Source organism: Mustelus asterias, chromosome 13, assembly GCF_964213995.1.
Source record: "Mustelus asterias chromosome 13, sMusAst1.hap1.1, whole genome shotgun sequence".
NCBI classification, from domain to species: Eukaryota; Metazoa; Chordata; class Chondrichthyes; order Carcharhiniformes; family Triakidae; genus Mustelus; species Mustelus asterias.
In genome coordinates this window covers 10999092-11027042 of record NC_135813.1, presented here as the reverse complement: position 1 = coordinate 11027042, position 27951 = coordinate 10999092, and the positions used below count along the sequence as shown (strand labels likewise).

General features: G+C 50.8%; 1 protein-coding gene across 1 annotated transcript in view; it reads left to right on the top strand.

Annotated features, from left to right (window-relative positions):
• LOC144503050 (hemicentin-1-like) overlaps positions 1-27951 on the top strand; it is a 390871-nt gene that overhangs the window by 341899 nt on the left and 21021 nt on the right. Inside the window, exons 84-95 of the mRNA XM_078227553.1 lie at positions 1363-1553; positions 2335-2416; positions 4351-4620; positions 6708-6878; positions 10488-10658; positions 12104-12274; positions 17746-17916; positions 20086-20235; positions 23702-23839; positions 24233-24354; positions 25885-26122; positions 27880-27939. Coding sequence (XP_078083679.1) covers positions 1363-1553; positions 2335-2416; positions 4351-4620; positions 6708-6878; positions 10488-10658; positions 12104-12274; positions 17746-17916; positions 20086-20235; positions 23702-23839; positions 24233-24354; positions 25885-26122; positions 27880-27939 — 1935 coding nt within the window. The remainder of the gene's footprint in view (positions 1-1362; positions 1554-2334; positions 2417-4350; positions 4621-6707; positions 6879-10487; positions 10659-12103; positions 12275-17745; positions 17917-20085; positions 20236-23701; positions 23840-24232; positions 24355-25884; positions 26123-27879; positions 27940-27951) is intronic.

The following is a 27951-nucleotide window of genomic DNA, read 5'->3' as shown; positions in this document are numbered from 1 at the left end:
GCCGGTGACCTCTGACCACCTTTGGGAATATTAATGACTTTGCATCAATCTTTCTATGCTGCTTTGGGGTAATATTTATCTTCTAGCTCTGGGAGTGAAGGATATTTATTCTAGATAAGTTGTGCAGAACAGTAATTGACTTAAATGTGGGGGAAAACTTTCTCTGTGTTGAATAAAACAATCTGTACAAACCTATCAAAACTGGGTATTTTAATCTACTTTCAGAGTATCAGTTGTTGGAGGCTTTGTAGAATTTTCTAACTTCTAAAAGGAATCAGGATAGATCCAATGGGGGAGGCGATGGCCTCGTGGTATTATCGCTCGATTATTAATCCAGAAACTCAGCTAATGTTCTGGGGAGCCGGGTTCGAATCCCGCCACGGCAGATGGTGGAATTTGAATTCAATAAAGAATATCTCAAATCTACTGATGACCATGAAACCATTGTCAATTCTTGGAAAAACACATCTGGTTCACTAATGTCCTTTAGGGAAGTGTAATAACTCCACAGAGGCGAAAGTCCCGTCATCAAGTTACTTAATTTACACCATACATCTGTACACAGCTAGCTCTCCAGTTGCTCCCTGCTGAATGCAGGCTGGGAGTCTGACACACCTGCTTTAAATAGGGAGCATGAGTCCCTGACTTAACCATCAATTAGGACTCATCAGGGAGCTCTTTCGGCACCAATCAAGTAAACGAACTCAAATTAACTTAGGGACAAAGTAAAAGGGGCGGCTCCCCAAAAGGAAGGGGGGAACAGCCCGAACCAAAATCAAAGTCGAAAGGAAACTTAAAACGTCAAACCAAAAGGTGATTATCGGGGTCGATAATACACCCCAGCCCCTGCGGCGCCCAGCGGGCATGGAAGGCGTCAACTGCGCCCGTGGACACCGCATGCTCCCTCTCCAGGGACACCCGGCCGTGAATGTAGCCACGGTAGAGGGGCAGACAGTCAGGATGGACGACCCCGTCGATCGCTCGCTGCCTGGACCTATTGATGGCGGGTCTCGCCAGGCCCAGGAATAGGTTAGGACTCATCAGGTAGTTCATACTCTAGCAAGCCAACCTCATTAGCCTGGCTGAACTCATCACAGGAAGGAAATCTGCTGTCCTTACCTGGCCTGGCCTACATGTGACTCCAGAGCCACAGCAATGTGGTTGACTCTCAACTGCCTCTCTGAAATGGCCCAGCACGCCACTCCATTGCATCAATCACTCAAGGCGGCAGCTCACCACCACCTTCTCAAGGGCAACTAGGAATGGGCAATAAATGCTGGCCAGCCGGTGACGCCCATGTTTCACAAATGAATTAAATAAAGATAAAGGAGCCTCAGGGTAACTGCTCTGTTCCATTTTCAGAGGCGCCAGTTCTCCAAGGTGAAGTCACCGCTTACCAGACGGAGACCCTGGGAGGGAATGTTGTTTTGAACTGTGAAGCTCATGGAGATCCAACACCATCAATAAACTGGAACAAAAACGGCAGACCCCTCACCATCAGTAATCGCATTCGCCAAATGAATAACGGCTCCCTGGCAATCTATGCGACGATGGTGAGTTGCATTTTACCTCAGCTCAACTAACTCATGACATCGTCTGTAATCATAGAATTCCTACAGTGCAGAAGGAGGCCATTTGGCCCATTGAGTCTGCAACAGAACATCTTACCCAGGCCCATCCCCCAGCCCTATCCCACACATTTACCCCGTTAATCCCCCTATATCCCGTCTTGGGACACTAAGGGGAAATTTAGCATGGCCAAACCACCTAACCTGCACAGCTTTGGACTGTGGGAGGAAACCAGAGCACCCGGAGGAAACCTACGCAGAGACAGGGTGAATGTGCAAACTCCACACAGACCGGTGGCTGGAATCGATCCCGGACCCCTGGCGCTGTGAGGCAGCAATGCTAACCGCTGTGCCACCGTGCCGCCCAAGCTGGTGTAAGCTTTAATATTTCGGTCCATATTAACCTGCTTTCTTCCTGTATTCTCCCCTCTTAACCTGATCCTTGCATCTTCTGCTGTTGTCCCGTAGCATGCATGCTCTTTGTCTCTCTCTCTCTCTCTCTCTCCCTCTGTAGCTACATCTCGGGTGTGTGTGGTTAAGTCAGCAGACCGGGCTACGCAAGGAACCTGGTAATGGAGAGATTGGGATAGCTGCCTCTTCACGAGGACAGTGCCTGTCACCTCCAGCCCACAGATTGCGGAAAGCTTTTGTTTTCTTCTCCGGACGGCTCAGACCCAGTCTCGCCCTCTCTGGCAGTGAACAGAGTTGATCTGGGAGCAAGATCTTTAACGGACAGGTTTTCTTTCACTGAAATGTCTCCTGACAGAATGAAGATGCCGGGGATTATAAGTGTGTGGCGGAGAATGAAGCAGGTGTGGTGGAACGTAAAGTCACCCTGATGTTGCAGAGTAAGTACGCTTGGGGGAGGGGTTGGGGGGTGGGGGTGGGGGGTGGGGGCACCTGCCTTCCCGGTTATAGAGGCCTAATCGCTGTGTTAATATCGCCCGGCCATTTGCGACTCTTGAGGTATCATAACTTCCATTATTGATCAGGGGCGGCACGGCGGCACAGTGGTTAGCACCGCTGTCTCACGGCATCAGGGACCCGGGTTCAATTCCGGCCTTGGGTCAAACTGTCTAGTGTGGAGTTTGCACGTTCTCCCCGTGCCTGCGTGGGTTTCCTCCGGTTTTCTCCCACACTCCAAAGTTGTGCAGGTTAGGTTGATTGGTCATGCTAAATTAACCCTAGTGTCAGGGTAAATATGAGGGGTTATGGGAATCGGGCCTGGGTGGGATTGTGGTCGGTGCAGACTCGATGGGCCGAATGGCCTCCTTCTGCACTGTAGGGATTCTATGAGAACAGCTGATATCACCAACATAGAGAAAGAATGGTCGGAGCTTTCCGGCTGTTCACACCAGTGGAATCTTCTAGACCTGCCAACGCTGCACCCCCACTGAGGGATCCCAGTGGCGTGGGGTGGATTCAATGGGAAATCCTGTTGACAGCGGCAGGGCCAGTAGATCCCGCCTTCGGCCAATGGCACGCCGCCTCCCGCCATTGAGAAGCTCACCATGGGGAGGCCAGAGAATCTCTCCAAAAGAGTTGCATTTCTGTAGCGCCTCCCATGACCTCAGGACATTCCAACAAATGTTACGGCCAGTGATGTGCTTTTGAAGTGTAGCCACTGCTGTCATTTGCCAATCCGTGCACAGCAAGCTCCCACAGCAACAAAATGAGTGATGTTGATTGGGGGAATAAATATTGACCAAGGACACCAGGGCCAACTCCCCTTCTCTTCAAAATGGTGGGATCATTAAAGGGTGCTAATTTAACAAGATATCTCTGATTGATCGAGGTGTTACCATGGAGAACGCACCAGGGAGATATTGTCCCCTATGGTTTAGTTTAATTTTTAAGAAAGTATAGATTGTTGCTCCCTTTGAAATTTGGCATTCTTGCATTTGACCTGATGAGTGCAAGCCAAAAAGCTTCGACGGTCTGTCTCCTTTTACAGCCATACTTAAGTGCTTGTACTACAAAGCAATAATAGAACTGTTAACTAATCCTGTCCATCATAGTGGTCTTGAGCAGACATGAGGTGAGGAAAGTCTTCAGTGCTGGAGCGCTTTGGGAATCATTAGTCCAAAGTCCACCATTTTCCTCCCCAGCTCGCTTCACTATCTTGTCATCTGACATGCACATTTGATTGAGTGACCCAAGACATTGGTAAGGCCACACTTGGAATACCGTGTACAGTTCTGGTCACCCTATTATAGAAAGGATATTATTAAACTAGAAAGAGTGCAGAAAAGACTTATTAGGATGCTACCAGGACTTGATGGTTTGAATTATAATGAGAGGCTGGACAGACTGGAACTTTTTCCCTGGTGCGTAGGAGACTTAGGGGTGATCTGAAAGAAGTCTATAAAATAATGAGGGGCATAGATCAGTTAGATAGTCAACATCTTTTCCCAAAATTAGGGGATCCTAAAACTAAAGGGCATAGGTTTAAGGTGAGAGGGGAGAGACACAAAAAGGTCCAGAGGGTAGTGAGTGTTTGGAACAAGCTGTCAGAGGTAGTAGAGGCAGGTACAATTTTGTCTTTTAAAAAGCATTTAGACAGTAACATGGGTAAGATGGGTTTAGAGGGATATGGGCCAAACGTGGGCAATTGGGGCTAGCTTAGTGGTTTAAAAATGGGCAGCATGGACAAGTTGGGCTGAAGGGCCTGTTTCCATGTTGCAAACCTCTATGACTCCATTTACGTTGCGGGGTTGTATAGTAGAATAGTTCCACCGACTGAATTCAATTGGTTGAACCAATCTGTTTCCCTCTCTGCAAGGTGCACCGGTGTTCACTGTGGAACCTTTGGACACGGTTGTGGGTCTAGGGGACCGAGTCTCGTTGCACTGCCAGGCGGCAGGGGAGCCTTTACCCACCGTGGAGTGGATCAAAGATGGACAACCAGTCAGGGAGAATGAGCGCCTGGTTGTGTTACCAAACTCCACTCTGCAAATCCTATCCACCGTGAAGGACGACACAGGAGAATATGAATGTGTAGCCCGGAATCTCATGGGATCTTCCTTTGTAGCAATAACTCTAACCGTGCAAGGTGGGTAAGGTTTGATATTTTAATGACCAGTTTTATCTTGAGGTAATATTGCACTGGATATAATGAGCTAGAAATTGGCCATTTTTCAACCCTTTAGCTTTAGTTGCACCTAAAAGAAAGACCTTGATAGTCACACATAGACTCGATGGGCTGAATGGCCTCCATTGCGGTGGAGGCAGGTTTAATGAATATTTTTAAGGTGGAGGTAGATAAATTCTTTAATAACAAGGGAGTCAAAAGTTATAGGGGAGGTTAGGCAAAATATGGAGTTAAGGCAACAGTCAGATCAGCCATGTACTGGGTGGCACAGTGGTTAGCACTACTGCCTCACAGCTCCAGAGACCCGGGTTCGGTTCCGGCCTCAGGTGACTGTGTGGAGTTTGCATGTTCTCCCCGTGTCTGCACATAGAGGTGATAACTACTCTGTGGAACATCATGGTCTCTGTGCTCTTAAGGAAGAGCAAAGGCGGTTTAGGTAAATCTGAGACACTTTTGTTTCATATTTCATTCAAAGGATGGGGCACCTACAACACTCAGCGATGCGTCTGCCTGGATAATGTGCTAATGTCCTGGGTTGCGCGCTACCTGTGGTTGAGGGATAAGAGAGCGAATCCGTTTATGTAACAATCCCTTACCGGCCAATGGAGGAAGACCATGGTGGGATGTTTAATATGTCGGGGCGCGGGGGAGAGGGGCGAAGGCCCACTGGTATTATCGCTAGACCAATAATCCAGAAACTCAGCCAATGTTCTGGAGGCCCCCTTTGTTTTCATTCTACTTTGTTTAATTTTTTACTGTTCTCTACCTTTTATTTATTTCTTGTCTTCCTTCATTTTTCTTCCCCCCCATTCTTTCCCCCACTTGATCCCCCTTCCCTTACCTTTTCTCCCCCCGCTTCCCCTTTTCTACATTCTACCTCTGTCCCATCTCCCGGCCCCCCCAACATCTTCATCTGTCCAGCTTCTCTGCCGTTTGGCCATTCACACCCTTTATTCTCTCTATGGGCTGCCATTAGCAGCCTTTTCCCCTTGTTTTTATGGCTGTGACTCATCTTTCATTCCCTCACCCTGCAGTATAAATATCTCCCACTCTCTGTGCCTTTTAGCTTTGACAAAGGGTCTTCTGGACTCGAAACGTCAGCTCTTTTCTCTCCTTACAGATGCTGCCAGACCTGCTGAGATTTTCCAGCATTTTCTCTTTTGTTTTCAGATTCCAACATCCGCAGTAATTTGCTTTTATTTATGAAACGTTTGTCGAAATAGCCCATCTGATTCACTAAGGGAAGGAAATCTACCGTCCTTACCTGGTCTGGCCTACATGTGACTCCAGATGTAGTTGACTCTCAACTGCCGTCCAAGATTGAATAGGTTGGGACTTTATTCCCTGGAGCATAGAAGATTGAGGGGAGATTTGATAGAGGTGTATAAGATTTTGATGGGTATAGATAGAGTGAATGCAAGCAGGCTTTTTCCGCTGAGGCTAGGGGAGAAAAAAACCAGAGGGCATGGGTTAAGGGTGAAAGGAGAAAAGTTTAAAGGGAATATTAGGGGGGGCTTCTTCACGCAGAGAGTGGTGGGAGTGTGGAATGAGCTGCCGGATAAAGTGGTAAATGCGGGGTCACTTTTAACATTTAAGAAAAACTTGGACGGGTTCATGGATGAGAGGGGTGTGGAGGGATATGGTCCAAGTGCAGGTCAGTGGGACTAGGCATAAAATGGTTCGGCACAGACAAGAAGGGCCAAAAGGCCTGTTTCTGAGCTGTAATTTTCTATGGTTCTATGGTTCTAAGGGCAATTAGGGATGGAGGGATGGGCAATAAATGCTGGCCAGTCAGTGACATCCACGAGCCATGAATGAATTTTAAAAAGTCACGGCGATGTAGCACTGAGACTCGTGTGGAGGTCAAATACTGGTTCAGTTGGGCCTAATGGCCTGCGTCTGTGCTGTAAATACTAGGCCAAAGAGAAGTTAAAACTAAAAGAATAGGCCCAGGATTATTCCTTGCGATCCACGGCAAAGAGTTTTCTGAATGCAAAAGTGTGACCTGGTCCCGTCAATGTCTGACCTGTCACTCTCCCCCCTCACAGTGCACGGTGGGTTCTCGCAATGGTTGGACTGGGGCCCGTGTAGTGTTACCTGTGGCCGGGGAATCGAGGAGAGAATCCGTTTGTGTGACAATCCCTTACCGGCCAATGGGGGAAGACCGTGCCACGGCTGGGATGTAGAATCAAGGCAATGTAACGCAAAGCCTTGTCCAGGTAAGGATCTGAAAACATGTTCATTGTAACCCGTTGCTAATGCACTGAAAGAATGCTGTTTATGGTCACTGGACGTCACAAAGCACTTTACAGCCAATGATGTACGTTTGAAGCGTAGTTACCATGGTAATATTGGCCGGAATTCTCCGATCGCGTAGGCCTTGCCAACACTGCCAGCGAGAATGGAGAATTTGGCGCTCAGCCAAATCTTCATTCACAGCAGTGGGACTGGAGTATCCCAGCCGCGGGCGAGGTTGGAGAATCCTGACCTTGGGAAAACCTAATTGGGGAGCCAATTTGTGCACAGCAAGCTCCCGGAAAACTCCAATGTGATAATTACCAGATAATCTGTTTTTGTGTAGTTGATTGAGGAATAAATATTGGCCTGAACGGCAGGGTTAAATCCCCAACTCTTCTCTAAAATCGTGCCATGGGATCTTTTACATCCACCTGTGCCAACAGCTGGGGCCTTGGTTTAATATCTTATCCAGAAGACAGCACCTCCAACATTGCAGCACTCCCTCAGTACTGGGCTGGAGTGTCAGCTTTACCTTTTGTGGGATTAACAAAGGTCACCATTACTAATAATAGTTTTTCAATTCCAGTTTATTGTTTGAATTTAAATTTCACCAGCTGCCGCGCTGGGATTTGAACACTTATCCCCAGAACATTAGCCAGGGCACTAATAACATCAAAGCTGCATTTTATTGAGTGTGGCATCAAGGAGCCTTAGCAACCACTGGCTGGAGTCATACCCGGCACAAAGGAAGATGGTTGTGGTGGTTGGAGGTTAATCATCTCAGCTCCAGGACATCTCTGCAGGAGTTCCTCAGGGTCGTGTCCTCGGCCCAACAATCTTCAGCTGCTTCATCAATGACCTTCCCTCCGTCACAAGGTCAGAAGTGGGGATGTTCGCTGATGATTGCACAATGTTCAGCACCATTCGTAACTCCTCAGATATTGAAGCAGTCCATGTTCAAATGCAGCAAGATCTGGACAATATCCAGACTTGGGCTGTGATGCGCGATTAAATCACTCGGGAGGCTGGATTGTACCCGGGAAATAAAGGCTTTTATTCCTAACAAGAATGGAGCATACTATATACAATACAATCCCAGACTAAAGGGTCACCAGGCAGTGACCTTTATATTCCTCCAGGTAGGCAGAGCCAACTGGAGTGTACCACAGAACAATATCAACAGGTAGAACACCCCCAACCCTAACCCCAACAGTAACATATCTACAGGTACCCATAGTGCTGAACAACTATGGTTCAGTACTCATAGTGGTAACCAACTATGGTTCACCACAGGCTGACAAGTGGCAAGTAACATTCACGCACACATGTGCCAGGCAATGACCACCTCCAACAAGAAAGACTCTAACCACCGCCCCCTTGACATTCAATGACATTACCATCACTGAATCCCCCACTGTCAATATCCTGGAGGTTACTATTGACCAGAAACTGAACTGAACTAGCCAAATACTGTGGCTACAGGAGCAGGTCAGAAGCAGGGAACTCTGTGGGGAGTAACTCACCTCCTGACTCCCCAAAGCCTGTCCACCATCTACAAGGCATAAGTCAGGAGTGTGATGGAATACTCCCCACTTGCCTGGATGGGTGCAGCTCCAACAACACTCAAGAAGCTCGACACCATCCAGGACAAAGCAGCCCGCTTGATTGGCACCCCATCCACCACCTTAAACATTGACTCCCTCAACCAGTGATGCACGGTGGCAGCAGTGTGTACCATCTACAAGATGCACTGCAGCAACTCACCAAGACCCCTCAGACAGCACCTTCTTAACCCGCAACCTCTACCACCTAGAAGGACAAGGTCAGCAGATAAATGGGAACACTACCAGCTGGAAGTTCCCCTCCAAGCCACTCACCATCCTGACTTGGAAATACATCGCCGTTTCTTCGCAGTCGCTGGGTCAGAATCCTGGAACTCCCTCCTTAACAGCACTCTGGGTGTATCTACACCATACGGACTGCAGCAGTTCAAGAAGGCAGCTCCCCACCACCTTCTCAAGGGCAGTAGAGTTAGGCAATAAATGTTGGGTTGTCCACAACTCATAGAAACATAGAATCCCTTCTGTGTTGAAAGAGGCCATTTGGCCTATTGAATCTGCACTGACTCTCCGACAGAGCATCTTACCAAGGTCCATGCCCCACCCTATCCCCGTAACCCCACCCATTTACCCTGCTAACTCGCCTAATCCTCTACACTGTTTTGGGACACTAAGGGAGAATTTAGTAAGGCTAATGAAACTAACCCACACATCTTTGGACTGTGGGAGGAAACCGGAGCACCGGAGGAAACCCACGCAGACACAGGGAGAATGTGCAGACTCCACACAGGCAGTGACCTGAGGCTGGAATTGAACCCGGGTCCCTGGCGCTGTGGGCAGCAGTGCTAACCACTGTGCCACCGTGTCGCCCTCAGTGAACTCATGATTAAATAATAAATAGATAAATAATGGCCCGTGGATAGTACGCCACCAGTTAAGGAATATTTACTCGTCTAGGTATAAAAATGGTGACGGAATTGGTTAACTTCAGAAACTTGCTCGACAGCACCAACCAGTGGCTGAAACCTACAATTACATCATTGCAGATTGCTAGTTACAATTTCTAATCTAAATGTTTACATAGACTATTTCAACATTGAAATTCAGCAGAAATTAATGACCAAAACGCACGAGACCAGCAAGTTATGACACACACAATTCTGTCAACAGTAGATTTATTTAATATTTCGGCACAGTGGCACAGTGGTTAGCACTGCTGCCTCACAGCGCCAGGGACCTGGGTTCGATTCCCGACTTGGGTCACTGTGTGGAATCTGCACATTCTCCCCATGTTTGCGTGGGTTTCCTCCGGGTGCTCCAGTTTCCTCCCACACTTCAAAGATGTGCGGGTTAGGTGGATTGGCCATGCTAAATTGCCCCTTAGTGTCAGGGGGACTAGCTAGGGTAAATGTATAGGGTAAAGGGGATAGGGCCTGGGTGGGATTGTGGTTGGTGCAGACTCGATGGGCCAAATGGCCTCCTTCTGCACTGTAGGGATTCTATGATTCTCCTCTCAATGATTCCCACTCTTGTGGGTTAACTGTTTTTTAAGTTTTTAAAGTTTATTAACTAGTGTCACAAATAGGCTTACATTAACACTGCAATGGAGTTACTGTGAAAATCCCCTAGTCGCCACACTCCGGCGCCTGTTCGGGTACATTGAGGGAGAACTTAGCACGGCCAATGCACCTCAGCAGCACGTCTTTCAAACTGTTCCGTGAGTCTCAACATGGCCCTGCCACCCTAATGTCCCTCCTGGAATGGGACTAAACCTCACACTCTGGGGGGTGTTTTCCCATCCTGCCTGCCCTGGGAATCGTAGCGGGTTTGGGAGGGGCGGTGCAGACCATGCAAAGGTCCGTTGACCTTGGGTGGGATTTTCCAGCCTTGGGGCGAGTGGGCCTGGAAAATCCCGCCCTGTGTATTTTTGTAGTGGGGGGGAGGCAGTGACCTCTGTAATCCAGAGAGGCAGGGTCACGCTCTGGGATTGATGTTCAGAGGCGACGTTGACCAATCTTTCCTCCCCCACAGTGGATGGGCAATGGACGGTTTGGAACAGCTGGTCTCGCTGCTCTGTGTCCTGCGGGGGAGGGGTCCACCAGCGCTCCCGCTCCTGCTTCGACCCCCCACCTCAGCATGGGGGCCGCCTGTGCGACGGAAGTGATGTCGATGTGGAACTGTGCAACAGCGAGGCGTGTCCAGGTACGGACCAGCCAATCGGGTAAAGGGGGCGGAGCCGGCCAATCGGGTAAAGGGGGCGGAGTCGGCCAATCGGGCAAAGGGGGCGGAGCCGGCCAATCGGGTAAAGGGGGCGGAGCCGGCCAATCGGGTAAAGGGGACGGAGCCGGCCAATCGGGTAAAGGGGACGGAGCCGGCCAATCGGGTAAAGGGGGCGGAGCTGGCCGGGCAGTGGGCACCAATTCCGGGGGGGGGGGCAGGTGGGAGGGGGGGGGGGGTGGTGGGAGGAGGAGGGGGGGGGGGGAGATGTGCACCTCATTACCTCTGGGAGTGTTTGAGGTGAATAACCTGGATTTATTTAGGAGGAAGCTCGATCAGTGTGTGGGGGAGGAGGGACAGAGGGTTACAATGATAGATTTCAATCAGGAATAATGGGAGGTGGCCCAAGTGGGGCACAGACACAACATGGACTGTTTGGGCTGAATGGCCTGTTTCCGTGCCCCATATATCAGGTAAATCAGCTCAAAAGATTTTAATTCAAAGACACCCTGCAGTGCAGAAGGAGGACATTCGGCTCATCGAACCTGCACCAATAACAATCCCACCCAGGCCCTATCCCCGTAACTCCACTCCTGCTAGTTCCCCTGACACTAAGGGGCAATTTAGCATGGCCAGTTAACCTGACCCGCACATTTTTCAGACTGTGGGAGGAAACCGGAGCACCCGGAGGAAACCCACACAGACATGGGGAGAATGTGCAGACACCACGCAGGCAGTGACCCGAGCCGGGAATCGAACCCGGGTCCCTGGCACTGTGAGGCAGCAGTGCTAACCACTCTGCCACCGTGCCCCTCCTGTGTTGGTGGGAATCCGGGAAGGGCTTGGCAGTATCTCCCCTTGGCAACAAAGAAAAGGAAGCTGCATTTATATGGCGCCTCACACACTCTCAGCACCTCCCTGCACGGTGGCACAGTGGTTAGCACTGCTGCCTCACAGCGCCAGGGACCCGGTTCAATTCCTGGTTTCGGACACTTTCTGTGTGGAGTTTGCACATTCTCCCTGTGTCTCCGTGGGTTTCCTCCGGGTGCTCCGGTTTCCTCCCACAAGGTTGTGCAGGTTAGGTGGATTGACCACCCTAAATCGCCCCTTAGTGTCCCAAAATATGTGGGTTAGGGGGATTAGTAACGTAAATACATGCGGTTACGGGGTTAGGGCCTGGGTGGGATTGTTGTTGGAAAGTTGATGCAGACTCGATGGGCCAAATGGCCTCGTTCTGCACTATAGGCATTCTACGATTGAGATCGGCCAATCAGGTACTGGCGATGTCAGCGCACAGCAAGATCCCACAAACGTGATGACCCGGCAGAGGTGACGCAGTGAGGGGTGGGAGGGGAGTTTGCTCGGGAGAGTTGGCGGGCGGTGCATTAAGCTGAGATGATTCTGACCCACACTTTCTGTCCTGTTTGCAGTGAATGGGAATTGGGGCCTCTGGAGCTCCTGGAACCCGTGCAGCCAGACCTGCGGTGGCGGACAAAGCAGACGCTACAGATCGTGCAGCAACCCTCCCCCTACCAGCGGTGGCAAGGTCTGTCTGGGGGCAGAGGTACAGATGCAGCGGTGCGGCACAGGCCAGTGTCCCGGTAGGTTTGAGTTGAGAGTTGGGGGGTGGTGTGGTGCTGGGTCCATTCATTCGTTTGAAGGGACGAGGGGACAGCACGGGGTACGAGTTTTAAAATGGTTTTCTTTTATTGAATAGAACTTTTTAAAAATTAACATGACAGCAGCGAAAAAAATTGAACCTGGAGACTGGCTTCTACTGCCAGTCCCTTTAATCTAAGAACTGAACTGAATTGAACTCGAAAAAAAACTCAACTGAACACACACACTAATGTCCAAAATATATTTCAATCCTTATCTCGTTATTTCAATTGTTTTTCGCATGCTGTCTCCGCCTAGAAAAACAACCCTTGCAGCTGCTGTTGTTTGCCTGCATTGTGTACCCTTCAGGAATGCAGCCAATTTTTAGCTAACCCATCATGCCCTCTGATTGTACATGCAGTCAAAGTCAGCTACAATTGGTCAGCTGAGCAGAGTTAGTGAACCGCTACAGTCTGGCATTTAAATGTAATTGTGCATAGACTTGATTTGATTTAATTTATTATTGTGACACGTATTAACATACATTGAAAAGTATTGTTTCTTGCTCGCTATACAGACAAAGCATACCATTCATAGAGAAGGAAATGAGAGAGTGCAGAATGTAGTGTTACAGTCATAGCTCGGGTGTAGAGAAAGATCAACTTAATGCGACATAGGTCCATTCAAAAGTCTGACGGCAGCAGGGAAGAAGCTGTTCTTGAGTCGGTTGGTACGTGACCTCAGACTTTTGTATCTTTTTCCCGACGGAAGAAGATGGAAGAGAGAATGCCCGGGGTGGGTGGGGTCCTCGATTATGCTGGCTGCTTTGCTGAGGCAGCGGGAACTGTAGACAGAGTCAATGGATGGGAGGCTGGTTTGTGTGATGGATTGGGCTACATTCACGACCTTTTGTAGTTTCTTGCGGTCTGGGGCAGAGCAGGAGCCATACCAAGCTGTGATACAACCAGAAAGAATGCTTTCTATGGTGCATCTGTAAAAGTTGGTGAGTCGTAGCTGACATGCCAAATTTCCTTCGTCTTTTGAGAAAGTAGTGGCGTTGGTGGGACTTTCTTAACTATAGTGTCGGCATGGAGGGGACCAGGACAGGTTGTTAGTGATCTGGACACCCAAAAAAAAAAGAAATATCTAAAAGACAGAAATATATTAAAATGAAGTCTTTGTATAGACTGAAGCAATCAGGGCTAAACATAGACAGGAGCCCTCACGTGGTCCCGACCTTCACACAAGCTGCACAGTGTTATACAGTGAACAGCACTTGTCGGACAAGGGGATCAAAGACCTCAGAGGTAAACGTCCCGATCTCCAGCCCCGAGGACCAGGGGAGCCTGAGGTTTGATTCATGATTCTTTATTCAGCCTCAGTGACCCCCTCCCCACCTGCACACTGAGACAGGGAAAGGGAAATTCATCCCAGGCTGACTGGGAATGCTGCTCACTGCCGGCTGCGGGAATTTGCAGATGTGAGATAATATGAGAGTGTGGGCTGCAGTGAGCAAACACAGACAGTGAACAGTGGGGTAATTGCACCATCTACTGTCCAAATGCTGCAACTGCAGCTCAAGGCAAACCCAATTAAAATCACTGGAATATATCGATTCCCTGATATTGAAATCAGTGTCCACGGGGGCGATTCTCCCAAAAGTGCTGAATTGGCGGGAAAACTGTTCTAAATCCTGACTGTTCTGACAGTTCAGCTTCTCACCTGAATCTCCGCACTCTCTGCACCGTAGAGGTCCCAGTCGTGAATCTCATTAAAAACCCAGGGGGGCGGGGCCTATTCGTGCTGGATCTGGAACTCTGCGCATGCGCAGTGGTCCCGATCTGTCAGCCTCCCCAGTCGCTGGCCAGCCGGGACCACCGCAGTGCTGCCCCTCCAGCACCCCCCCACCGCATGGCCCGATCGCGGCATCCACAACAATTCCCTGCCCAGACCCCCCCCCCACCCCAGAGCACCCCGATGTCCAGCCCACCCTCCCCAGCAGAGGCGAGCCCCCCCACCCGCCTGGCAGCCCACCCCCCCTCCAGCCCACCCCAAATGCTGCCCTCCTTCCATCCCTGACTGATCCCCATGCAGATTGGCAGTGGGACCCCCCACCCCCACCTATCGCACCTAGGCCCCGCCCACAATAGGCCCTGCCCCCTTGGCACTGCCCGATGCCCAGTGGGCAAGGCCAAGGTGCCCCCTGGGCATGGACACTTTGCCCCTTGGGCAGTGCCAGGGGCACAGGCTGGCACTGCCAGGGTGCCCATGCCTAAGCGGCACCACTCCCCCACTGCCTGACCCCCTGGGGGGCCCTGATTGCCCCCTTCTTCACTCCAGCGGGGTCTCCCACTCGTTCCCCGAACATGGGGAGTTTGTCTGAATCTAGCCGGAATTAAGTACTCCTGGTGGGGTGGGAGATTTGATCGGGACCTAAAAGATCCCGATAATTACCTAAAATGCATATTTAAAATGTATTAAAAACAGTTTTAAATGACCTACCTGCCTTCCCGCCGGTTTCCAGTGTGGTCTGACCGGCGACTGTTCGCCGGCTCTGGGAGATGTGCATGCGTTCCTGGCGCACGTGCAAATCCCCGTTCAAGGCTGCAGACGCACGTCTCCCACCGCGACCCGACAGAAAAGTTGTGGGTCGCAATGGGAGAATCGCGGCCCACGTTTCTCACAGACACTTCTGCAGAGAGAGATTGTACTCAATCTTCTTTACTGTCCCTGGGTTCAAAAGCAGCCCTGGCTTCCTCAAGATAGTGAAACACCTATTCACACTGCCACTGAAACATTTCTTCACAAGTCAGACTTAGAGCTTCTAATATCACTCTCTGACACACTCGCTGTTTTGTCACCAGTCCCTGACACACTCGCTGTTTTGTCACCAGTCCCTGACACACTCGCTGTTTTGTCACCAGTCCCTGACACACTCACTCTGGGCCACCCAATATTCTATTAATAACCTCACAGTAAACTCGAGATAAAATGAACTCAGAGGGTTGGTTTACAGGCTGCCCTTGACTTTACAATGCTTGAGTTGCAATGAATGGCTTTTGTGTCATTTATAAATTGACACCCTGTCGGTTTTGACTTCACGACACCAGTGAAGCAAATTTAAACATTTATACAGACACACCGACCTTCTGTCCCCATCTCCCTGACTCAAAGTGCTCAGCTGCTGTTCCGGCGAGTTTTTAACTTAGCGAATCTTTATGTTTCCAAACTTTTTCTTAAAATGTATATTTTGTTAAATTAATTAATCTTAGTACTGTAGAGGATCAGAAGGACCTTGGGGTCCGGGTCCACAGGACTCTAAAATCGGCCCCGCAGGTGGAGGAGGTGGTTAAGAAGGCGTATGGTGTGCTGGCCTTTATCAATCGAGGGATTGAGTTTAGGAGTCCGGGGATAATGATGCAGCTATATAAGACCCTCGTCAGACCCCACTTGGAGTACTCTGCTCAGTTCTGGTCGCCTCACTACAGGAAGGATGTGGAAAAGATTGAAAGGGTGCAGAGGCGATTTACAAGGATGTTGCCTGGATTGAGTGGCATGCCTTATGAGGATAGGCTGAGGGAGCTCGGTCTTTTCTCCTTGGAGAGACGTAGGATGAGAGGAGACCTAATAGAGGTATGTATATAAGATGTTTAGAGGCATAGATCGGGTGGACTCTCAGAGGCTTTTTCCCAGGGTGGAAATGGTTGCTACGAGAGGACACAGGTTTAAGGTGCTGGGGGGTAGGTACAGGGGTAATGTTAGGGGGAGGTTTTTCACACAGAGGGTGGTGGGCGAGTGGAATCGGCTGCCATCAGTGGTGGTGAGGCAAACTCAATAGGGTCTTTTAAGAGACTCCTGGATGAGTACATGGAGCGTAATAGGATGGAGGGTTATAGGTAGGCCTAAAGGTAGGGATATGTTCGGCACAACTTGTGGGGCCGAAGGGCCTGTTTTGTGCTGTAGTTTTTCTATGTTTCTTAAATGTTTCTAATTGATTGTTGTTTTTCTAATTGATGGGGTATAAAATTCTGGGTTATTTTGGTGAAAGTCAAGTATCAGGCATTGATTCAGGAACCAAGCCCTGATTTATAACATTGTTTTTATGGGAAGGTCAGTTCCGATCTATGATGTTTCGACTTGAGACGCACTTCTCAGGAACTAATCGTGCTGTAAGTCCAAGGACTGCCTGTGTTTACACACACTGGAAAGGTGAGAGAGGGTTCACAACATCCCCCTCGCATTTCCCAGAGTAGACAGAGGGTTAGAGAAAAGAAAGATGTTCGGTGAAAGGGCCAAAGAGAATTGAGATCTTGGCCCTGATTTTACCGGCACGCCCGCCCCGAAATCGGGCTTGCAGAACGGCAATCTCTGTTGGCCACGGGCGCGATCTTACGAGCCTCGGGCTCGGCGTGCCAGTAAAATTCCAGCCACTGTCTCACAGGGGTTCCAGATTCCAGAATCAAAGTCCAGTCAGATATTCCTTCATGGGGGTCAGTAGGTTGAAACCCGATGCTGGATAATTCACTTTGCTGCTGAATTCACATGATGAGATAGACCTGCAGAGCTGGATCAGTCTTGTAAGCGATGATTCAGAATTTCCAGGGAAACCAGGGTAAAGGGGGCCAGGTGTCCAACCTGGGCCAGAGCTGCTGTGGTGTGACCTACTAGTCAGATGTTGGACAGCAGACTGAACTATGCAGTTCAGCGAGGCAATATTACTGGTTCCACCAGCCAGCAGCCCATGTCACATGACTCAAAGAACAAAGAACAGTACAGCACAGGAAACAGGCCCTTCGGCCCTCCAAGCCTGTGCCGCTCCTTGGTCCAACTCCTTGTGCGACTCCCACCTCTCTACCCGATCCTTGACAAAGGACGTGTGCCCCTTGTCTAGATGCCCGAGATTGTTAAATGTCTCGACCATTAAGGATTGAAAGGAACGTTGTGGGGGCCCTCTGTCCTAGCAGACAAGCAGACTCCAGTTGGCCAGCTTGCATTATGAAATTATGGGGCGAACGGGATCAAAGGTTATGGGGAGAAAGCAGGATGAGGCTATTGAGTTGGACGATCAGCCATGATCGTGATGAATGGTGGAGCAGGCTCGAAGGGCCGAATGGCCTCCTCCCGCTCCTATCTTCTATGTTTCTATGAAATGCAGATGGCCTTTGTATAACTCCCTGAACTCAGTCAGTGCTGCCCATTGGGAGTCGTTAGTGTCTCTTCAGGGATAACGATGTGCGGGTATTCCCAGGTAGCTTCTGTTGGGGGTCCCCCACACACTTGGATTCATTACGATCTTTGTTCCGTTTTTAAATTGCAGCCACAGCGTCACGATTTTGGGGTGCAGCCGTTAAGCTGGGTGCTGTCGAGTGGTTACGGTTACTCCCGGTACCTCGGGGTTCGCTTGGCCCTGTGATGTGAATTGCTGGTGGATTAAACGTTCTGATCCGTGTTGTCTGAATTTTCCCCCTGGCAGTGAACGGCGGCTGGAGCTCGTGGCAACGCTGGAGCGAATGCTCGGCCTCTTGTGGAGGGGGAAAGCGGCTGCGACGGCGACAGTGCAACAGCCCTCCCCCAAACGGGCACGGAAGGGGCTGTCCGGGAGAGAGCTTCCAAACATCTGGCTGTAACCAGGCCGCCTGCCCAGGTGAAGAGGCTCAAAGGCAGTGAATCAATCTCGAACCCGGTGGGTCAGTGCGGCCGGTTTGCCGCAGACCCGGGTTCAAATCCCGCGTGATTGTTGGGAAGAATGGGCGGGATTTTCCTCCAACTCCGTGGAGTGATTCACGGCGATGGGAGACGGAGTGCATTCACTGGCTGCAGGATCTTCTGGTCCCGCCGTTATCGACAGGGGTTTCCTGTTGGATGCACCCCTTGGTGCCGGGAAACCCGCGGTGGGGGGGGGGGGGGGGGGGGGGGGGTCGAACCCGCTTGGGGGAGGGGGGGGTGCGCCTTCGGCCTGACCGTAAGATCCTGCCGTTGTGAACGGCAGCAGGATTCCAGCGACAGTTTCCCCTCTTTGACAGGCAGTGGATCTGACGTTACATCAGCCCGTGTAGCAGATCTGCCTTGGAGGTCTGACTGTCGTGGGGAGAAAGATAGCTCAAGGAACCCAGGCCCTAAAATCCAGGCTGATGCGTCCAGTGCGGTACTGAGGGAGTGCTGTGTTACTGGAGCTGCCCTCCAGTGCGGTACTGAGGGAGTGCTGTGTCACTGGAGCTGCCCTCCAGTGCGGTACTGAGGGAGTGCTGTGTCACTGGAGCTGCCCTCCAGTGCGGTACTGAGGGAGTGCTGTGTCACTGGAGCTGCCCTCCAGTGCGGTACTGAGGGAGTGCTGTGTTACTGGAGCTGCCCTCCAGTGCGGTACTGAGGGAGTGCTGTGTCACTGGAGCTGCCCTCCAGTGCGGTACTGAGGGAGTGCTGTGTCACTGGAGCTGCCCTCCAGTGCGGTACTGAGGGAGTGCTGTGTTACTGGAGCTGCCCTCCAGTGCGGTACTGAGGGAGTGCTGTGTTACTGGAGCTGCCCTCCAGTGCGGTACTGAGGGAGTGCTGTGTCACTGGAGCTGCCCTCCAGTGCGGTACTGAGGGAGTGATGTGTTACCAGATGAATCTGTAATGTCTTACAGATTAGACATCAGGATAGTGAAAGAAATTAGAGAGAAGGGGGCCACTCTGCCCTTCGAGGCTGCTTGACCAGGCAATACCTTCATGGCTAATCCCCTACCTCAACTCCCCTTTCCCGTTCTCTTCCCCCCCTCCGCACCCATTCCCCTCAGGAACATAGGACGTGGAGCAGGAGGAGGCCATTCTGCCCTTCGGGTCTGCGCTGCCATTCAATACCATCATGGCTGATCCAGTTGTGGTCTCAGCCTCACATTCCCGCCTACCCCCCATAACCCTTGACTCCCTTGTCTATCAAACATCTGTTTTACTCAGTGACCCAGCCCCCAGTGCTTTCTGGGGAAGGGAATTCCACAAACTAGGTAAACGGTATACGTCTTATTCTTAAACTGTGTCCCGTGGTTTGACTCTCTCCCACAATTGGAAACATCGTCCCGGTCTCGAGCCTAACAATTACCCTCAGGAATTTACATGTTTCAATAAAAGGATGACAGCGAAGTGGCAACCCACAGGCCCTGATTTTACCGGCACGCCCGCCCCAGAATCAGAGCGGGCGAGGTTCACAGAACGCCAATTCCCCGCTGGCTTCGGGCGCAATCTTATGAGCAGGCATGCCGGTAAAATTCCGGCAATAGTCTCCAGAAATCCATCAAGCTCGGTGGCACAGTGGTTAGCACCGCTGCCTCACAGCACCAGGGACCCGGGTTCAATCCCAGCCTTGGGTCACTGTCTGTGTGGAGTCTGCACGTTCTCCCCCATGTCTGCGTGGGTTTCCTCCGGGTGCTCCAGTTTCTTCCCACAGTCTGAAAGACGTGCTGCTAGGTGGATTGGCCGTGCTAAATTGACCCTTAGTGTCAGGGGGATTAGCAGGGTAAATATATATGGTTGCGGGGGTCGGGCCTGGGTGGGATTGTTGTTGGCGCAGGCTCGATGGGCTGAATGGCCTCCTTCCGCACTGTAGGGATTCTATAACCCATTCCCATCCCGCTGAAGCGAACGGGGGATTCAGCTGGCCGCCAGATTCCCCGTCTTCGCCGCAGCGGGAGCTTGGCATGAATGGGCGGTAAGATGGTGCCTCCGTGATGGAGGGAAACTTCACTCTGCAGCGAGCAGCGGGGGGGAAAGAGAACAAAAGGTTTTGTCTTGCGATGAAAGTTTTGCACTCCACGTAACAGGTGTGGTTCCTTCATTGCAGGTGTTCCGGGGAGAGCCAGGGGCAGCGTGATCGGGATTGTTAATGACAAAGAATTCGGAGTCGCATTCCTCGATGCGAACATCACAGAAAACACAGCTGCAGGCACCACAACTGTTCAGGCAAACATCCAGAACATTCCGAGCACAGTCGGTTGGTATTTCACTGACTGCTGGAGGCACCGGCTGTACTTTATGGTTAACTGCTGTCCTTCGCTCCCCCCCCCCCCCCCCCCCAGTATGAACCTGGTTCCCTTATCCTGAATTCTCGGCCGTGATTCGACAATCTGTAATCGACGGTTTTCCTTCATTGCCAATTCTCTCCTCCCATTTGGCATCACGTTTGCCTTGGCCACCGGCCTCACTCTAACCTTGCCCACCTTGCTGCTCTTTCTGTGATGACATTCGACCGTGAGTGGAATCACAGCTGACCTCAACCCCGCCCTCACCCAGCTGCTGGGATTTTTTTAGCAGGGATTATTCCAGAATGATCCGGAATGGAAACTGCAGCTGATTTTTTTCCCCCTCTTTCCCTAGCTCAGTGCAGGTGGATAATGTGACCGATTGTAGTGACCCAGTTAGACCGTCTGTGTGTTTAGCTGGCAGTTAGCAGGTGAAACCTGTGTCCATTGCCCAACCTATGTAATCAAGAGCGGATTCCTCTACTTGGCCTGCATATCCCCCTTGGCCTGCATATCCCCCTTGGCCTGCGTATCCCCCATGGTCTGTGTATCCCCGTTGGCCTGCATATCCTCCTTGGCCTGCGTATCCCCCTTGGCCTGCGTATCCCCCTTGGTCTGCGTATCCCCCTTGGCCTGCGTATCCCCCTTGGCCTGCGTATTCCCCTTGGCCTGCGTATCCCTCTTGGTCTGCGTATCCCCCTTGGCCTGCGTATCCTCCTTGGCCTGCGTATCCTCCTTGGCCTGCGTATCCTCCTTGGCCTGCGTATCCCCCTTGGCCTGCATATCCCCCTTGGCCTGCATATCCCCCTTGGCCTGCGTATCCCCCTTCGCCTGCGTATCCCCCTTAGCCTGTGTATTTCCTTAGCCTGCGTATCTCTCTTAGCTTGCGTATCCCCCTTAGCCTGCATTTCCCTTTGGCCTGTGCATCCCCTTGGCCTGAGCATCCCCCTTGGCCTGCATATCCCCTTTGGTCTGCGTATAAGCTACACCCCCCCCCAACTCAGCCTGTGTGTGACCCCCCCATGACCTACATGCCCTCCCCAGCCTATTACCATCAACCTGCATGTGACACCACCTCCCCCAGCCTGCGTATCCATCCCCCGGCCTGTGTGTCCACCGGCAGCCTGCACACCCTCCCTGGCCTGCGTATGTCACCAGCCTGCATGTGTCCTCCCCCACCAGCCTGTGTATCCACCCCTGGCCTGTGTGTCTCCCCTTCAGTCTGCATATATCGCTCCCAGCCTAAATTTACCCTCAGCCTTTGTGTCCCCTCCATAGTCTACTTAGCACCACTCCACCCTGCCCCCCCCACCCCCACCCTGCTACCTAGATGTCACTCCCAGCCTGCGTGTCACCCCTCAGCCTGCGTATCACCCCTAGCTTGCGTACTGCCCCCAGCTTGCATATCGCCCCCAGCCTGTGTATCGCTCCCCAGCCTGCATATCGCTCCCCAGCCTGTGTATCGCTCTCCAGCCTGCGTATCACTCCCCAGCCTGCGTATCGCCCCCAACCTGCGTATCGCTCCCAGCCTGCATATCACCCCCAGCCTGCATATCGCTCCCCAGCCTGCGTATCACTCCCCAGCCTGCATATTGCTCCCCAGCCTGCGTATCGCGCCCAGCCTGCGTATCACTCCCCAGCCTGCGTATCACCCCCCCAGCCTGCATATCGCTCCCCAGCCTGTGTATCGCGCCCTGCCTGCGTATCACCTCCAACCTGTATATTTCCCCAGCCTGCGTATGGTAACCCTGGACTGTATATCAGCCTGCTGATCTGAAACATTAACTCTGTTCCTCTCACCACAGATACGTCCACACCTGCTGAGTATTTCCAGATGTTGTTCTTTACTTTTTATAATTTTTAAATAATATTTTTAAATCAATTATTATTGATTTATTTTATTTATTAATTTTATTAGCTTGTTATGTCACTGTTTAAAAAAGGAGGTGGACAAAAGGCAGGTAACTATTGGCCGGTTAGCTTAACTTCTGTAGTAGGGAAAATGTTTGAATCTATCATCAAGTAAGAAAGAGCAAGACATCTGGATATAAATTGTCCCATTGGTAAGACGCAGCATGGGTTCATGAAGGGCAGGTCATGTTTGACTAATTTGGTGGAATTCTTTGAGAACATTACATGTGCAGTGGACAATGGGGAACCTGTGGATGTGGTGTATCTGGATTTCCAGAAGGCATTTGACAAGATGCCGCACCAAAGACTGTTACATAAGATAAAGGTGCACAGTGTTACGGGTAATGTATTAGCATGGATAGAGGATTGGTTAACTAACAGAAAGCAAAGAGTGGGGGTAAATGGGTGTTTTTCAGGTTGGCGATCAGTGACTAGTGGTGTGCCTCAGGGATCAGTGTTGGGACCGCAATTGTTTCCGATTTACATAGATGATTTGGAGTTGGGGATCAAGTGTAGTGTGTCAAAATTCGCAGATGACACGAAGATGGGTGGAAGAGCAAAGTGTGCAGAGGACGCTGAAAGTCTGCAAAGGGATATAGATAGTCTAAGTGAGTGGGCGAGGGTCTGGCAGATGGAGTACAATGTTGGTAAATGTGAGGTCATCCATTTTGGTAGGAATAACAGCAAAATGGACTATTATTTAAATGGTAAAAAATTGCAGCATGCTGCTGTGCAGAGGGACCTGGGTGTCCTTGTGCAGGAATCACAAGGAGTTGGTTTGCAGGTGCAGCAGGTAATTAAGAAGGCAAATGGAATTTTGTCCTTTATTGCCAGAGGGATGGAGTTTAAAAACAGCGAGATTATGTTGCAGCTGTATAAAGTGCTGGTGAGGCCACACCTGGAGTACTGTGTACAGTTTTGGTCTCCTTACTTGAGAAAGGATATACTGGCACTGGAGGGGGTGCAGAGGAGATTCACTAGGTTGATTCCGGAGTTGAGAGGGTTGGCTTATGAGGAGAGACCGAGTAGACTGGGACTATACTCATTGGAATTCAGAAGAATGAGGGGAGATCTTACAGAAACATATAAGATTATGAAGGGAATAGATAAGATAGAAGCAGGGAAGTTGTTTCCACTGGCAGGTGAAACTAGAACTAGGGGGCATGGCCTCAAAATAAGGGGGAGTAGATTTGGGACTGAGTTGAGGAGGAACTTCTTCACACAAAGGGTTGTGAATCTGTGGAATTCTCTGCCCAGTGAAGCAGTTGAGGCTACCTCATTGAATGTTTTTAAGGCAAGGATAGATAGATTTTTGAACAGTAAAGGAATTAAGGGTTATGGTGAGCGGGCGGGTAAGTGGAGCTGAGTCCCTGAAAAGATCAGCCATGATCTTATTGAATGGCGGAGCAGGCTCGAGGGGCCAGATGGCCTACTCCTGCTCCTAGTTCTTATGTTCTTATGTCTTATTATGCTTAATTATTTTAAGAGCTAGCTCTTTGTCTCAGTTTGCCCTGTGCTGTGTTCTAGGTCCTCTGGCGAGAGTACTCGTTTCGATTTTTGCCTCTATTTATTGGTCAGTAGCCCATCCTGCCCCCGGCACTGTGAACGGATTCTCACTGACTAAAGGGGCTTTCAGACAAGAATCACAAATGGAGTTTGCAACAGGTGAGTGAGCGGAACTGCAGGGGGCGCACTGACACCAGGAACAGGCTGCACGTTAAAGTGGGGAGTAAGTTTATTTATTGGTGTCACAAGTAGGCTTACATTAACACTGCAATGAAGTTACTGTGAAAATCCCCTCGTCGCCACACTCTGGCGCCTGTTCGGTTACACTGAGGGAGAATTTAGCACGGCCAACGCACCTAACCAGCACGCCTTCCGGACTGTGGGAGGAAACCGGAGCACCCGGAGGAAACCCACGCAGACACGGGGAGAACGTACAGACTCCGCACAGACAGTGACCCAAGCCAGGAATCGAACCCGGGTCCCTGGCGCTGTGAGGCAGCGGTGCTAACCACTGTGCCACTGACCATATTAACTACAGCTTCTGATTTTCAGGTGAGATCCTGCGAATGACCCACGTTGCCCGGGGGGTGGACTCCGAGGGCGCTCTCCTGTTTGACATCGTGATCAACGGTTATGTCCCCGGAACCTTAGCAAGTGCAGACGTTGCTGTGAAGGTGGGTGGATCTCTTTAACCCTTTGCTTCCTAAGCAGACGGCTTTTCGTAATTAACCAGCATGAACCAACTGAGGATCAGGGTAGGAGGAGCAGGTTTCATTCCAAGTTGCAGACAGATTGCCAGTTTTTTATGTTTTCGGGGCAGATTCCATCGTTTCAAGTGTTTGTCTTCTCTGCCACTTCTGTGAGGTTCCACTACCCTGAATCCAGCCACACCCAACCAACCCGTTCCCTTCAACTCCGGCAACTCTGCACCTTTGGAAATGCTTGAGAGCAGCTCTTGTGGGAGAGGGGCAGAAAACCTCCCTCACCTTTTCCTCTCCCCATGTAGGGGTGGTCCTGATGCCCTCACCCCCCCAGCAATGACCTCGGGCGGAATCCTTCGGCCGCGCTGGTCGAAAATCCGGAAATTCACGCCCGACCGTCAATGGCGGTTCATGTTCTCTGCAACCCGCCCGTGGGATGGGAGAATTCCAGCTTTTGAGTTCAGCAGCTCAATATGGGTCAGAGGAGAAAGGGGGGATTCAGCAAATTAGCACTTCCTTTATTCTTTTTGTAACTAATTCTGGCCTCAACTCTCAAACGCAGAGTTGCCCAAACGTGGTCCCCCCCAACCATGGTCCCCCCCAAACGCGGTCCCCCCCAAACGCGGTCCCCCCCAAACGCGGTCCCCCCCAAATGCGGTCCCCCCCAAACGTGGTCCCCCCCAACCATGGTCCCCCCCAAACGCGGTCCCCCCCAAACGCGGTCCCCCCCAAACGCGGTCCCCCCCAAACGCGGTCCCCCCCAAACGCGGTCCCTCCCAAACCCGGTCCCTCCCAAACGCGGTCCCTCCCAAACGCGGTCCCTCCCAAACGCGGTCCCCCCAAACACGGTCCCCCCAAATGCAGCCCCCCCAAACGCGGTCCCCCCAAACACGGTCCCTCCCAAACGCGGTCCCCCCAAACGCGGTCCCCCCAAACACGGTCTCCCCCAATCACGGTCCTTCCCAACCGCGGTCTCCCCCAAACTTGGTTCCCCCCCCCCAAACCAGGTCCCCTTGCAAACCTGGTCCCCCCAAAACACAGTCCCCCGCAAATGCAGCCCCCCAAAACTTGGTCTCCCTCAGACTTGGTCCCCCCAACTCGATCTCCCCCAAACCCGGTTCCCCCAAACTCATCCCCCCAACCCAAAGTCACCCAAACGCATTCTCCCCCATCTCGGAGTCTCCCAAACCCGGGGTCTCCTCCCCCAGATCCCCTGAAAGCTGCGGCTCAGTCATGAAGTGCAGTTGCCTGCAGAAGCCATTGCTTCGGTGGAACTGGAAACAATTAACAGAGAGGAGAGGGGGAGAAACTGAACAGGAAAACATTTGGCATCAAAAAATCTGACGTAGCAATGGATTCCAGATCAAGATAGAACGTACTTACAGACAGGAAGAAAATTGGAAATATTTAAATAACTTCCCAGTTAAGAACATTAACGCTGCTCTTTTGAAATCAGCTGGAATTAATCCAAGTCCAAACATTTACTCCTTATTTGGAATGTAGGATTTCAGTGAAAACTATGTCCAGACAGGCCCGGGGCAGATCTACGCTTGGTCAACGCAAACTTTCCTTCAAGATGGTTCCCCCATCAGCTTCCGGTGTAACCACACGGTCGATTATGAGCCCGGGCTGGGCCGCCAGCCTTCATTCTTTCAGATTCTCAACGCTGACTATATCTCTGCCTACTACAGTGAAGAGACAGAGGAGCTCAGCTTTCGAATCACTACTTCCTTCCAGAAAGGTGAGAGCTCAGGGCTTCAGACACCCGCTGGACGATGGGCCTGGCAAACCACCCCGCGGTTTTCTGTCAAGCTTACAATTATTTAATTTTTAAATCAGATTTTCTAGTTTTAATGACGTGGCGTTGGACTGGGGTAAGCACAGTAAGTAGTCTCACAACACCAGGTTAAAGTCCAACAGGTTTATTTGGTAGCACGAGCTTTCGGAGCGCTGCCCCTTCATCAGGTGAATTTCGAAAGCTCGTGCTACCAAATAAACCTGTTGGACTTTAACCTGCTGTTGTGAGACTACTTACTGTGCCTAGTTTTAATGGGGAGACGGTGACCTGGAGGGAATGTCACTGAGCTAGAAATCCATAAAATGGACAGGCTGCCCTGTCCCATGATGATTAGATACCTTCTTTTTTTTATTCATCTGTGGGACATGGGCGTCGCTCGCTGGGCCAACATTTATTGCCCATCCCTAGTTGCCCGAGGACAGTTGAGAGCCAACCACATTGCTGTGGCTCTGGAGTCACATGTTGACCAGGTAAGGATGGCAGACTTCCTTCCCTAAAGGACATTAGTGAACCAGATGGGTTTTTCCGACAACCGACAATGGTTTCGTGGTCATCAGTAGTTTCTTAATTCCAGATATTTTTTTTAATTGAATTTAAATTCCACCATCTGCCGTGGCGGGATTCGAACCCAGGTCCCCAGAACATTAGCTGTGTTTCTGGATTGATAGTGATAATCCCACTAGGCCATCGTCTCCCCCCATCAGACAATCTCCTCCTGACCCTTCTGAACTGCCTCACAGCCACGTAATCACCAACGAGAGGCAAGGGAAAACTGAGCAAATAAACCCAGGGCCAATAAGGGAAAAAGTATTCCAAGAACATAAGAACTAGGAGCAGGAGTAGGCCATCTGGCCCCTCAAACCTGCTCTGCCATTCAATAATATCATGGCTGATCTTTTTGTGGACTCAGCTCCACTTACCCGCCCGCTCACCATAACTCTTAATTCCTTTACTGATCAAAAATCTATCTATCTTTGCCTTAAAAACATTCAATGAGGTAGCCTCAACTGCTTCACTGGGCAGGGAATTCCACAGATTCACAACCCTTTGTGTGAAGAAGTTCCTCCTCAACTCAGTCCTAAACCTGCTCCCCCTTATTTTGAGGCCATGCCCCGTAATTCTGGTTTCACCTACCAGTGGAAACAACTTCCCTGATTCTATCTTATCTATTTCCTTCATAATTTTATATGTTTCTATAAGATCTCCCCTCATTCTTCTGGATTCCAATGAGTATCGTCCCAGTCTACTCGGTCTCTCCTCATAAGCCAACCCTCTCAACATTCTGGTACCTTCCGCTCTGACCCCAACAGTGGCTCATCCGTCGATGGCAATTTAACAATTTTACTGCCACTCTTTGGCCAACCTTTAGCAGGGAAGAGAAATAACTTGCATTTCTATAGCGCCTTTCGCATCCTCAGGGAGGCCTAAGGCACTTTAAGGCTAAAGAAGTACCCCTGAAGCATGGCCACTGTTGTAATGTGGGGAAAACACAGCAGCCAATTTGCACACAGCAACCTCCCATGGTTAGTAATGATGTAAATATCCAGGTGATCAGTTCCGCAGAAAAGAGAGACATGTTTCAAAGCTTATGTAATAGGCAGTGTACAGACCTGACTCAACCTGTGACATGATCGGTGGCTGGGGGAGGGGTAGCTTTGTCATTGCATCCTCCTTTTATTGCTTCTTGTTATGTGTTGCAGGTTCCAATGGAGGTCGCTGTCCAGGGGGTTTTGTGCTGGGTGGAGCCTCGTACTGTATAGGTGGGTTCTTGT